This window comes from Pygocentrus nattereri, chromosome 16 (genome assembly GCF_015220715.1).
Source record: "Pygocentrus nattereri isolate fPygNat1 chromosome 16, fPygNat1.pri, whole genome shotgun sequence".
NCBI lineage: Eukaryota > Metazoa > Chordata > Actinopteri > Characiformes > Serrasalmidae > Pygocentrus > Pygocentrus nattereri.
The window spans coordinates 12,015,857-12,028,824 of record NC_051226.1 but is presented as its reverse complement, the minus strand read 5'-3'; the positions used below and the strand labels follow the sequence as shown (position 1 = coordinate 12,028,824).

General features: G+C 39.2%; 1 protein-coding gene across 31 annotated transcripts in view; it reads right to left on the bottom strand.

The window, feature by feature from the left end:
* The window catches only part of cast (calpastatin), a 49,608-nt gene that overhangs the window by 20,888 nt on the left and 15,752 nt on the right, over positions 1-12,968 (bottom strand). For 28 of the 31 annotated variants that reach the window (XM_017715196.2, XM_017715327.2, XM_017715204.2 and 25 more), the window contains exon 2: positions 537-605. In XM_017715196.2, coding sequence (XP_017570685.2) covers positions 537-605 — 69 coding nt within the window. Of the gene's footprint in view, positions 1-536; positions 606-8,105; positions 8,267-12,968 lie in introns of those variants that run through there. The other 3 variants (XM_017715223.2, XM_017715341.2, XM_037545753.1) reach the window with 3 other exon arrangements.

The window sequence follows — 12,968 nt, the reverse complement described above, 5'->3', positions numbered from 1 at the left end:
GCTATAGAAAGAAGTTCTTTATGGGCTCTGTAGTAAAGCTAATGGTCTTACAGTGCTGTGAAAAAGTATTTGCCCCGATTTCTCCTATTTTTACTCATTTGTCACATTTCACATCATGCAACTAATTTTAATATAAGATCAAAACAACATGAGTAAACACAAAATGCTGCTTTTAAATGATCGTTCCATTTACTGAAGATAGAGATTTATTCAAAACCTCTATCACCCGTGTGAAAAAGTAATTGCCCCTAAACCTAATAACTGGTTGTGTCACCCTTGGCATTATCAACTGCAATCAAAAGTTGTCATTCATTTGCGTTCTTTTAGATCGAGATGAGTCTTTCACATCGCTGTGGAGGAATTTTGGTCCACTTCTCTTTGCAGAATTGTTTAACCAAAAGTCCATACACAGAGCAAAGAGATGGCATAAACATGGCATAAGCAGGGGAATGGGCAAAATGACCTGGTTTATGAGGTAGAGGGGAAAGTGATACGGAAGAAGAAAAAGAGGAACAGGGCTGATGCATGCTTAGTACCTCATATTCTGCAGGTTTCACAGTGGAGACCGGCGCTGCTGGGGTGGGTGTGGGCTGTTTGGCCTGAGACTGTGGAGAGAGGGAGAGAGAAAGAGAGAGAGCTTGTTACTCAGTAAACACATTTAAAAGCTGAATGCCACTGTTGTTATATGACATCTTTGTTCAGGCCATTAGAGTGTGTGATCTGTAATATCACACGGTAGCTAGCTGTGAGGTTTCTGAGAAACACATTACATTGCTGTTCCTTAAATTATATCATGGCCATGCACCAGCTCTCTAACTATAAACAGTTTAATATGCAGATATTGAGGTCAAGTTCAACACACAGCAACAACTACACAGCCAAACTAGCAGAGAAGAAACTGGTTAGAATTACTAACTGCACACTACTTCTAATACGAGAACATCATATCAAAATGCCTTTGTTTAACACTGGGTTGGCGAACAACACCAAATGTCACAATGTCAGCACAGTGTAAATATACTGGATTCTGTTTCATGTGGGTTGCTGCTGACCATCACTGCAGCAGTGTTGATCACAGTAAAGCTATCTTAAAGCTTTTAACGGGATGTTTTGCTTTAAGCTGCTTTTGACATTTCTCAAGGCCGATTTGAGGTGGCTATGCCAAATGCACACCAAACAAATGACGAGAACAATGCCATCTAACAAACAACAACATCGCTTCGATGTTTATTCTGTGGGGTCATATTTCATAATATGTGAAATACGTTATAAAATGATTCCTGGGTGGTAGTCATTTTCTACGTCTCACTGAACAGGCAAAGTTGTCAGGGTGCAAATTGTTTTCCGAGTTTTATTTCTGCAGTGATTGGATCAGTTCATTGACTCCATTAGTATGGCCAAAAGCCACAGGAACGAAGAAAATAGAGTCAGAATAGGAGAGAGGCAGAAAAGCTGAACAAGTTTTTTTTTCTACACATTACTGTTTTGAATGTCTTGGGGAACTAGTGTTCTGTCAGCGCTATGTTTCTGTTTTTTATGCCATTCTTAATGCTGGTTTCTAATGTGGCATAAGCCTAATTGGAATGGGATTGAGTTTACAGGTTATCCTGGAGAAATCTGCATTTTTCATAGGTGCTACCAGTGATTTTATTTTTAGATTGACAAGATAAGTATTTTTATCCGTCACCCCTAAGGAAGGGTTTGAATTGCTCTTTTTCACCAAAGACAAATATCATCTCCACCTTTTTTACACTAGGAGAGCTTTAGAAGAAGGAGAAGAATCCTTCACCCTTTTATAAAGCATTACTTTATTTTCACAATATCATCAACGTGTGATTTCTATGATGATATAACAATGTGTGATGCAAACATTTGGGTTTATAGAAAATACAAACCACTAGAACCTCGTGTGAACTGTGGTATTGAGGAGACAAATATAAATTTATCACAATTGAAAATCCTGATAAACCAATCTAATCTAAACAGGGCTACAGATGATGTCTCAATCATGTTTCCTGGAAATAGTAACACATCTAACTTATCATGATGTATTTGCAAGTGACATGTGGTATAAAGGATGATCACTGAGCATTTTGTTAGATGAAAAGGAAGATGAGAGAGAAGCAAAACATTATATTAGTTTCATTATTTTCCCCTGTCATTGATGCATGATAACAAAATCAAAAAATCGTATATATCATAAAAAATCAAAATCAAAATAAAAAAATCATAAATCATTACCCGTCAGTCAAAGCATTTTTATAATTCAAACGGTATGGCACAATGAATATTGCTTAATATGACCATGAACATGAACTAACAAGACAGAAAAGATCAATATGCATGCATTCTAATATAAACAAAGTCATTCTTAATGCTTTGATGTGAAACAGTTTATTGTAGAGAAACAACATTTTACTATGGTGATAAAAGAACCAGAGGTTAAAATGTATACAAGACCGATATGGTAATTTTCCTGCAAGCTATCTTTTAGAGGGGTTAATGCTATGGACATCTGGTTCCTATCACCACCACTGTCAACAATTCTGACTTGAGAAGTTTCTCTGGAATGGAGCATTTTATATCAGACCAGTCAGAATGACTGTTTATATCTTAATGACTGACTGGCAGAAAATTTGAAAAATTGGTGGAATGTCCCTTCAATGTCTGCTCAGTGGCCCTTAGGCCATTCAGGAAATTGTAAAGGGGGGCGTGTCAAGTGGAAAAATATAATTCCTGCTTGAAAACATCCTCTTCAGATCAATCATACATCTTATACAGAACAATCAACATCATATACAGAAGATAAATAAAAATAACATATCATGCTACTGGAAGACTTACCACGATACTTCACATTTCATGGCATTTCATTTTTTCTGAGGTTTGATAAGTTAGAACAGATTGAATACACTAATTATGCCCCATATAAAAGATATGTAAAGAGTACAATGACTTTCATTCAGTGTTACACACACTGTGCTACATTACATTCAGTTAAACGGGACCAATTATCTCAAACGAAAAACATGAAGTTGGTCAGCATTGTACAAGCAATGATGATCTATACTCAAAAAAGCATACTGCAGCATACTGTGATGCAATTTATCATGATATGATTAATCATTGTCATATTTTCCACTCGTGCCTTAAGGCCTGACTGCTTTGTGTCATAATTCTAGATATAGAGCTGATTTAGACTCAACAGGAAACGATCACACACACACTCCAAGCACAAATACTAGCAAATAAGGAAGTTCATGATAAACATATTTCTCATCAAGACTTTCTTTGCATTTCATTCCATTTGAACAGGCGGTTATCAGATGTTTCAGAATTACTTCTAGGAATCATAACAAAAGCTGGCGTATAATTATGCGAATAGGCCAATCAAGGCTTAAAGCAGGATGAGGGAGTTATGAAGCCTCTGAACGACAACAAGGAGGACTGCATGTGAATGAGCCATTTCACTACTAAAGACTTTCCAAACTGTACAGCAGATTAGAGGCAGTGTGTCTCTACTCCAAGCATGCCAGTGCAATGGTGCTGAATATACTATACAGGGCCTGTATAAAAACATTTCCACAGAACAAGAAATGCAGTTGCTAATAAAAACTTCTTTTATTGAGAACTTTCATCTTACTTTATACATCGGGTGTGCTGTTCGTTCTCTGTTGCTTTTGGCTCAAAGCACATTGCGAGATTCCCCAGTGACTGTTGCGTGCTGTACGGAGGACTCGCCCAGGGTAGAGACTGGTTTGAATTAGGGATGTGCTTTCCGACCTATGTTGATATTCAAGTATTTCTAAGAGTTCATGAACAGCTATGTGGATAATCGTAGAAAAAGAAAAAGACAAAAAAGAATCAACACATCCTGGTAGAAATTAGCAGACAGCTGTGAAAACAGTGGCACTGCACAAACATTTTGCACCAAGCAAAGGACTACACTTCAGAATGTTTTATTATCCAAAAACAGCACCGGGATCAAGTGGTTTTTATGTCACATGAGTAACATAAAGGAGGATTAGTTAAAACTACAGCTAACAGGTGCAACACTGGATGCTGATGCAGTGTTCTACAGGTGTTTATTTCCTCTTCAGTGGATTTGGTGGGAGAAAAGGCATTTTGGCTGGTTTGTCAGGTTTTTAAAAAGTTATATAAAAACAATAAACTCTATTACTTGGTAATGCAACTGAAATATGAATAAGCTTCCCAAATTCTATGAGTTATCATCGTTTGGCATACATGTTAGTCACTCTTATTGTGAGGAGGCCATAGGTCCGCCTATCTGTATCATCTGCAATCAACATCAACAATTAACATACCCAATTTATTACTGATATGCATACAGACTTGACATTGAATGAATTATCCAGTTCACGTGACAACAATGAAGTTCAGCAAGTTCTGAAAATATAGTATAGTTATATAGGTATAGTTTGCATATGCCGTCATGGGTTCATGGGTCCTATCATAAACTTTGATGAGTTTGTATGAGCTCTGGATAATATAAAAATATTATACACATACAAATCAAATTAAATTTTATTATTGAATTTCTGTTATTTAATTGGAATCGGCATGTATGTTGTCTCCGTCTTCCCACGATGAAACAACCAATACCCAAACAGTGATTTTAGTATTCAAATACTGGCAAATCAAACGGTTGACTCAGTACCTGGGCACATGCCTAGTTTTAATTTTCAAGAATGCAACACATTAGACTGAGATCTAAAGACAAGTAACTTATCAAAAACTTTTTGGTGACATTTGACCTGTCTCCATTCCACAAAGAATCTCTCACTGGTCCAATAACAGAGTTCACTGTTCATCTCACACCCACTCAAGCAAGACATAGCAAAGCAGCTGAATTACTCATATTCCTGGCCATCTTCACTGCCTTCAATGCCACTTTTTTTCCAGTCTGTAAAAAACTATGCAGAAAAGTTTCAACTCTTTACAAAGAATAACATCATTAGAAGGATCTGGACTGTGAGAGCATACCAGTATTGTTGGGTGTATTTTCATGTGTGGGCAAGGCACCAACCCTCCCCATAATGCTACAATACAAACAAAAGTGTACACTCACTGGAAATCTATGTACAGAGTACATGCCAATGCAAACTGAAGACAGGTTTTGTAGGGCACATTTACAGAGCCACCTAGATATCACTGAGCTAGAGGCAAGTAAACACTGGATCATATGTACAAAAATGACATTCACAGACAACACAGTGGGGTACGATATTTGCATTTAGAGTTTAGCCTTTCACTGTTGTCAGCTCAGTCTCATGTTGTCCCGGCTATGTCTCTTTCCTCTGTGCTCTAATAATATCCAGAAAATAAAAAAAAAAACATTTATTTAAAGCTCTACTGCTCTGTCAGGTTGAGCCTAACCCTCATCCCCACAAGCACAATCATATGACTCAAACAGCCAAATCCGTGCTTGCACATGGAGTCTAAATGTCTCAGCATATCTCTGAATTGAACACCCTCCTATTCATGTTCTGAAACACAGCATGATATCACCACAAACACAATGTGCCACCTTCTAACTGAAGGAGGGCCACAAGCTTCCAACAGCTTCCCACAAACTGGCAGTAGTTTCAGTTACTAGCTGCAGCCTATCAGTCAGTGACAGCACACAGGCCCGCACAGCTGCACATCGGACACATGGATTACCATGAACACTCTTTTCCAAACCCCCCACATGTCCCCATGCAGGGGGGGGCATAGAGGTGGAAATAGAAACAGTTACAAGAACGTCCTAAAAAAGCAGCTTCTCTCTAACCTTGATTTACACACAGCTATCATTTACTCAGACACAGGAACTGCAGAGGTGTTTGATCAGTGGGGAACCCTCAGGGCCCTTCAGGGAAGGCCTAATGATTTCTGTGAAATTAAGAAAATATACATATTTATAATCTTTAGTTCATTTTTTCAATGGAATCATCACGCTTGTTGTATGTTGACTCTACAATGAATTGGATGGAAAGGGTAGCACTTTTAAAATGCCCAACAGAAAATGAAATAAAAAGCAAAACAAGCTTTCTTATCTGTCAAGACTTTCAGTTTTGACATTTCAGGCATAGCTCTAATAGTAGCTGTTTGCCACCGAGTTAGGGAAGAGGGAACACATTTAAAAACAACTCTAACTTCATCTCATTATAAATAAAATAATTGTATAGACTTGTCAAGGTGATATTTACTGCCTTCTCCTTTCACAAGTGGCAGACCTAATAAACCAAGCTTGGTCCACTTGAATCCAGACGTCACTGTGTTACTCTTCATAACTCAGTAACTCACTGAACCTACAGCTTCTCAAACTCGTTTCAGAATCTGAGCCACAGCCCAGCTCTCAGCTCAACGCTTAAGGGACATGCTTGGTGCAGTCACCAAGCCTTAGACAAACCCAGGGAAGGTATTAAGTTTAAAGATCATCTGCCACGCATACAATGAAGACAATGCAAAATTAGGCAGGCAGTACTACAAGGCACAGCCTAGCCTAAAATACATGGAACAAATGCCTTACTGACTTACGAGAACAGTCTGTTCTTTACTGCAGTCTTAATAAGCAGGTTTCTCAATACTTTTCATTTAATAAGTAGCACGCTTGAAAGTCATCACCCACTTTCTTTTCATTCTCTTCCTCTGTTTCTCCATCCTTCATTCCACTCTTTTTCATCAAAAGATGTGATGACTAATGCGTGGCCACACCCCTGACATCACACAAACACAAAGGCACACATTCTCACTATTGCTATGGAAAGTAAATACACCGGGTGGCGCAGCCCTGTAAAATCACTAAAGCTGCAGTACTGGAACCAGTGATGCCTTTACAGCCTTACTGAGTAGTGTTGAGTTCAGAAATCTTTGTTAATCTGGACTACATAATGTCTTAATCACTGAATCTAAGTTTGCTAATGGTGTAACGTAACTGTGATGTTATGTAAGTATTATGTATACAAAGTTTTACGTTTCAGTTTGTCTTAAAGCAGTTTTGCTCAGCTTTGCTCTTAAACTGAATCCAAGGTGAACCTCCACACAAAAAAAACTCGAGTCCACAGGTTTTGACTTGCAAGAAGCCAGGCCTGTAATCCTAACTATGAAGAAGAGAAAAGCAAGTTGTGCTTATTCATTAAGCACTGAGACTGCTTTGCAGAATGCATGCTCATATTTTGTACTATGCGTTTGTGCTCAAACTAAGCATGTTTTAAAAATGCCTCTCTTAGTCCTACATTGACTAAAAGGTTGTTTACATGCTAACTGACCTTAAATGCCATCTACATGCCAACCTAGCCTATGGCAGGCACATCCCACAGACCATTATATTGCAGATTGCAATATCTCTATCCATACTCCTGAACTTCCTTCCTCTAGCACTTAGTTCCAAATTGGACCCATCACAACTTGGTCAGGACTTGAGATGCTGCTGATGACTGTGATTAAATAGATCAGTTATTAGATTAGGGTCTAAAGAAGTCAGTCTGGAGATACCCATTTCAGACCTACACATGGAACCAGCCCACTAAGCACAAGATCTTTGCATATTTCACATTTGTCCCAATGCATTGCTAATAGCTCAGTGCTTCTAGGCCATGAATACAACATAAAGGCAAAATAAAATAATTAAATATTTAAATTGCTGTACAGCATTTTTCAGTGCTAAGAAGCACCATGTTTTTGAAAAGCAGTTTCTCATCAATAAAAACCATCAACAATTCAATGATTGCCCTGTAATATATTTCTGTAAGGCCTGCTTTTCCAAATACACATAAAAGTGAGATCAAATGGCATTTTTTTCAGTGCAAAACTAGTATTAATAGCAAGAATTAGCCCAGGAAACCACCCCATAGCAGACAAACCTATCATTATAAATTCATGTTGGTAAAAGTCAGCAGCCTTCATGACAAACTGTCTATAATGTATCATCCAACAAAACCTTTAGTCAATGTTTTAAACGACAACAGTGAAACAAGCGCTGACAATTTATAGCAAGCTGTAAGTTTTCACCATCATATTTTCCACGAACTGCAGTGTTGGCACCTCTACAGCTACAGAAGCAGGAAACCACAAACAGAAGACAAGATCCTGCGAGTACATACCATCTGGGTCTGTCAGAGAGTCCTTTTGTATAGATCCTTATATGCTACACTCCACAATCAAAGAATGAAGAAATCCCCTTGGTCTGACAACTACAACACAGAAAGTAATATCTCTCACACATATACACACAGTCAAAGAAACACACCCCAACAAAAAAATGAAGTTCCAAGCCCCTCCCATACAGACATGATGAACAGGACTGAGCAGATCAACCCCCTCCCTCATTCGCAACAACACTGCAACACCAGCTTTGCTCATTGGCTGGTGGAACGTCCTGTCCCACCCCTTTCTTTCTGGTAGCCAGGAAAAATAAACTGATTGTTTCCATACGACAAAGGAATGGGATGCTGATTATAGTTTAAGTGAACTAGTCTGGCTCAGCACTTGTAATAAGTGATCTGTGATTCTGTAGAGGGTGGCTTAGCTGAAGGACGTCTCACTGCAAGCCTGAAGCCTGCTTGGCAGGGTGTGCCTGCTACACTCACTGCTCAGGAATCTACACCACAGAGCTACCCCGATTACCAAAAACACAGCACTACCACATGACCCCACCCAGAAATGCACAGAGAGGGAGAGAAAAGGAGACAGAGGTGGAAAAAAACAGATTAAGTAAACACCAGACTTGAAGGAAGCATATAGAAACTCACAAAGTAGTAAAGGGGAGCAAAGTGAAGGAAGAGAGGCAGCAGGAGTGAAGCAACGAAAAAGAAAACCAAAAAATATCTGCAGCTCTGAACGCAAGCCTTGGAGAACTAGCTGGCCAAATGCCAGCACTTATGCAAGAGGAACACATAGTCAAGCCAGAAACGTCACAGCATGATTCAACTCACTGTTTAAAAGCACTTCCTAGCCTCTGAAACAAAAGGCTGTGTTGGCTTGATCTCTCGGGCAGGATGCCAGCCGGGCTTACAAGTGAAAAGAGTTCAATTCCTGTGATAACAGCGCCACCTGCTGCGTGGCTGAAGGACATGCATGAGCTTGTTTTCTGATCAAAGACGACACAAGTGCCATGTAGAGAGCAAAAGGAAATGAGACAACATGTCTGTAGATAAGCAATGACTCCAAAATGAATCAGTGATGAGTTAACACTAATCATAAACCACCAAACTTGTTTGGGCAAGAACTGAATACAAAAAAAGGGCAAAAGTGATTGTCGACTAATTGTGATGAAATCAAAGACACCTCAACTCCTGTGCTACTTATTACTCATTGTATGTAAGATTTTCAGATAGGCAAATCAGTCTTCACAAATACCATAAATCAACAGAGTTCATTGTACGCAAACAATGAAAATAATACGTTTAACATCACAGTTCAGTATGTTTGGGATGACTTGCTATCGCGAGAAGTAGAAAATTCAACCCACTTCTAAAACTTTTTAGGGTGTGGAAAACTATCCCTGCAGACTTCTCTCCCAAAAGCATTTAAAGCAATATTAAAGGACAACGGTGGACACACTAAATACTGACCATAATGTGATATATTTTGCTGTTGAGGCCTATATATATATATATATATATATATATATAAATAAAACCCTTTTCAAAAAGATTCTACAGTATATAGAATATACCATATAACACACATTCTCCATCAACAGGCATAATCATTTCACAATGCAAAAAAAAAAACTTTTTAGAAAGCCTATATAGAACCTCCCCCCGCGACCCTGACGGAGAAGCGGCTTAGAGAATGGATGGATGGATATATAGAACCATTTTTCCCTGAAGAACCCTTGAAGAACCATTATTTTTAAGAGTGTATGTTTTCTGCTTTTTTTCCTGAATAACTCTTAATTAATGGCCATTTTGACTGGAAATTAAATAAATGGTTGGTCTCTGACTTTTGCACAGTACTGTATGTTGTGACATATGGCTATTTAGAGCACATAACTATATCAAACATGAATGCCGGAAATTAAGGTGACTGGATTCCTCAAAAAATGAAAAAAGGAGGACATTTCCAATTTGGCGGTCAACATAGCATTAAATATTCTATGTTTTTATCTACAAAATAAAAAGGGGGGAGGGGGAAGTTCCAGTTTCATGTATTTTGACCATGGTAACTGTTGCACTGGAATAAACTATGGTGAAGCCTGACTGCTAAAATTGGGTACTGACTAAATAACTTTGTAAACCATGTTAGAAAATGATAAAGTAGCCTACCACAATGAGTGAAGCTGTGGTGTGAACTACACTCAATGCGATTCAAGTCCTGTAGCCTCACCCCTTTTACCTCGTGTCTTGGAAAGAGGTTTGTGGTGATGGTGCTGATCCACTCGACACTCGCTAGACTCTGGTTGTGTTTTACACAGCAGTACTCTCTAAAACTAGGCAAGCAAGTGAAAAGAGTGGTTAGTAGATAGCAGCAGACAGCGCCATCTAATGGTCAAAACAAGCACAACACAAAATGTCTGTCTGCTCTGCTGCCACGACTTCTTTGAACTTTCTGGTCCTGTTTTATTGATTGACAGTAAAAGAAAATGTGGGCTGTCTAAGGAAAACAGGGATGTCTGGTCACCCTATCCAAAACATGCTACAACCTAAACAATCGCAGAAGGATTAGAGAGAAACGTGACTGTTGAATTTACACCTCAATTTCTGAGCCATGTTTAACAGTGGGTGCAGCGGTGATCTAATAGGGAACCACCCTAAAAAAAGAGCAAACAGAATAACACTATCAGTAACATAAGTACAAAAAATATATAACATAATCCAACAACTCCTGCTTATAAACAGGCTGGAATGCTTCTAAACACCACAGACTCACATCTGGAACGGGAAAACCTTCCAGACATAACCATATAAGGAATGACCTACCAGAGAAAAGTTACACAAACATCATTATTACCCTGTTTTTGGCAACAATAAGCTGGAATTGTCCTGGCAAAGCAAACACACCAAATTCACCCAAGTTTAGCTGTGTTTTTAAATGCATCCACTAACATTACTTCTCTTTCTGCTGTACTCAGGAGGTGGGAGGGTTTCTGAAGAAGTGTGAGCTCATAATGCTGACTTCAGCAAGGCTGAGGAAAGAGGCGTGGACAGTAGAGTCACTTAGCAACCTTTATCTGTTGACAAGTAACTCTGAGGCCAAACTACCTCCCCACCCGCAAGGCGTTTAAACCAATCAGAAGTGAGATGATGACCTCAGCATGAATCTGGCCTAGTGAAAGAATGTTTTGTTTCTGAAGCAGACTGTCTGCTCAACCAGTCATCTGTACTAACACAGGCAGCATACAAACAGGTGCAGAAATCTGAAGCAGGGAATTACTCTTCACAGCAAACTCAGGGAACAATACAACAAATTTTGCAGGACTGGACCAAAAGAATGCAGCTTCAGCAAAGATTACACAACTCTCGAACTGTGAGGAGTGTGGGTTTGGATGGGCACAACAAATCTGTTGGGCCAAATCATGGCTTTCACTCCCATGGACCTTGGGATATAAACTACCAAAATGTAGTACAAACCATCACTGAGGCATTTACTAGATCTCTTTCTTTGCACACAGAAGCAATAATGACCAACATAAATTTTATATGCAGACAATTTCTAGCTTTTAAGCCTTCTGCATTAGAGAGCTGGGTGACTACACCACGCTGGAAAATAGGTAATTGCTGGTCGTTACTGTATTTATCCATGTTCAGCTACACTTGTGCTAAAACAAGCTGCATTCATACACTACTAATCTTTTCATACTTATCATACCAGTGTGAAGAGCAGATGAGTAGCTAAAACAATACGGTCCAGCTCAGTAGCGCAGCATTTTAAACTAGAACCTCAATATTATGCAGCCACTCTGAACTCCAGCATAACTTCATTAGATTTTTGTCAACAGTCTGTAAAGTTTATCCACCATCACAACAGTTGCTATGAAAGGTGGGAAACTTAATTGCGTCTGTGGGGTTAGAAACATAAAGAGCAGAAAATGCAGTCAGCAAGGATGCCTCCACCCCATAAACACACAAAAGCACTGACTATGATAGCCTCACCTTTGAACAGAGGTGTGAACATGAGCAGTGAAGAGGTGTGCATGCACACATACAGCTCAAAAGTTTGGAATCACTGTTAACAATAAAACAAAATAATTGTATTAAATGATTCTATTATGCAGCTAAGGGAAGCTGTACAACATCAAGAGTGAAGGTATATTAAAATTATCCTCCAGAATGCCTTGTATTTGAAATGTAAATTATTTATCATTTACAAACTTTAAAATTTCTGCTAAGCCGCTTCTCCTTCTGGTTCGCTCGAGCCTATCTCAGCTGTCATTGGGCGGAAGAGAGGCCGACAGGGCAGAGAGACATACACAACCACACCGAGGGGCCATTTATGTCCAATTGGCCTGACTTCATGTTTTTGGACTGTGGGAGGAAACCAGAGAAAACCCACACAGACATGGGGAGAACATGCAAACTCCACACAGAAATGGCCCTGGTTGCCCAGCTGGGGAATCAAACCCAGGCCCTTCTTGCTGTGAGGCGACAGCGCTACCCACCACGCCACTGTGCCGCCCAGCTCTAGTGTCGATCATATGTCTCCACTCAAATTTTGTACAAAAATCATCAGAATACCAAACTGTGAACACTGTGAAGTATTGTGAATTGAATCAAATCTTATAACCTTACAAGCAAATTCACCACACACACACACACACACACACACAGATAAGCCAAGCAAATATATAATATGCTACCTATCATACAACTAGGGCTTGTACATACACACCCAACACAATAGCTACACTGGGTTTGATGCCTTTCTGATTAGGAACTAAAGTGATAAGGTGATTGAGGTTTAGTAACAGTTCACCCTTTGCTTGTGTGAAATGGTCAGCAATTCCATCCTCCCTCGTTCTTTCT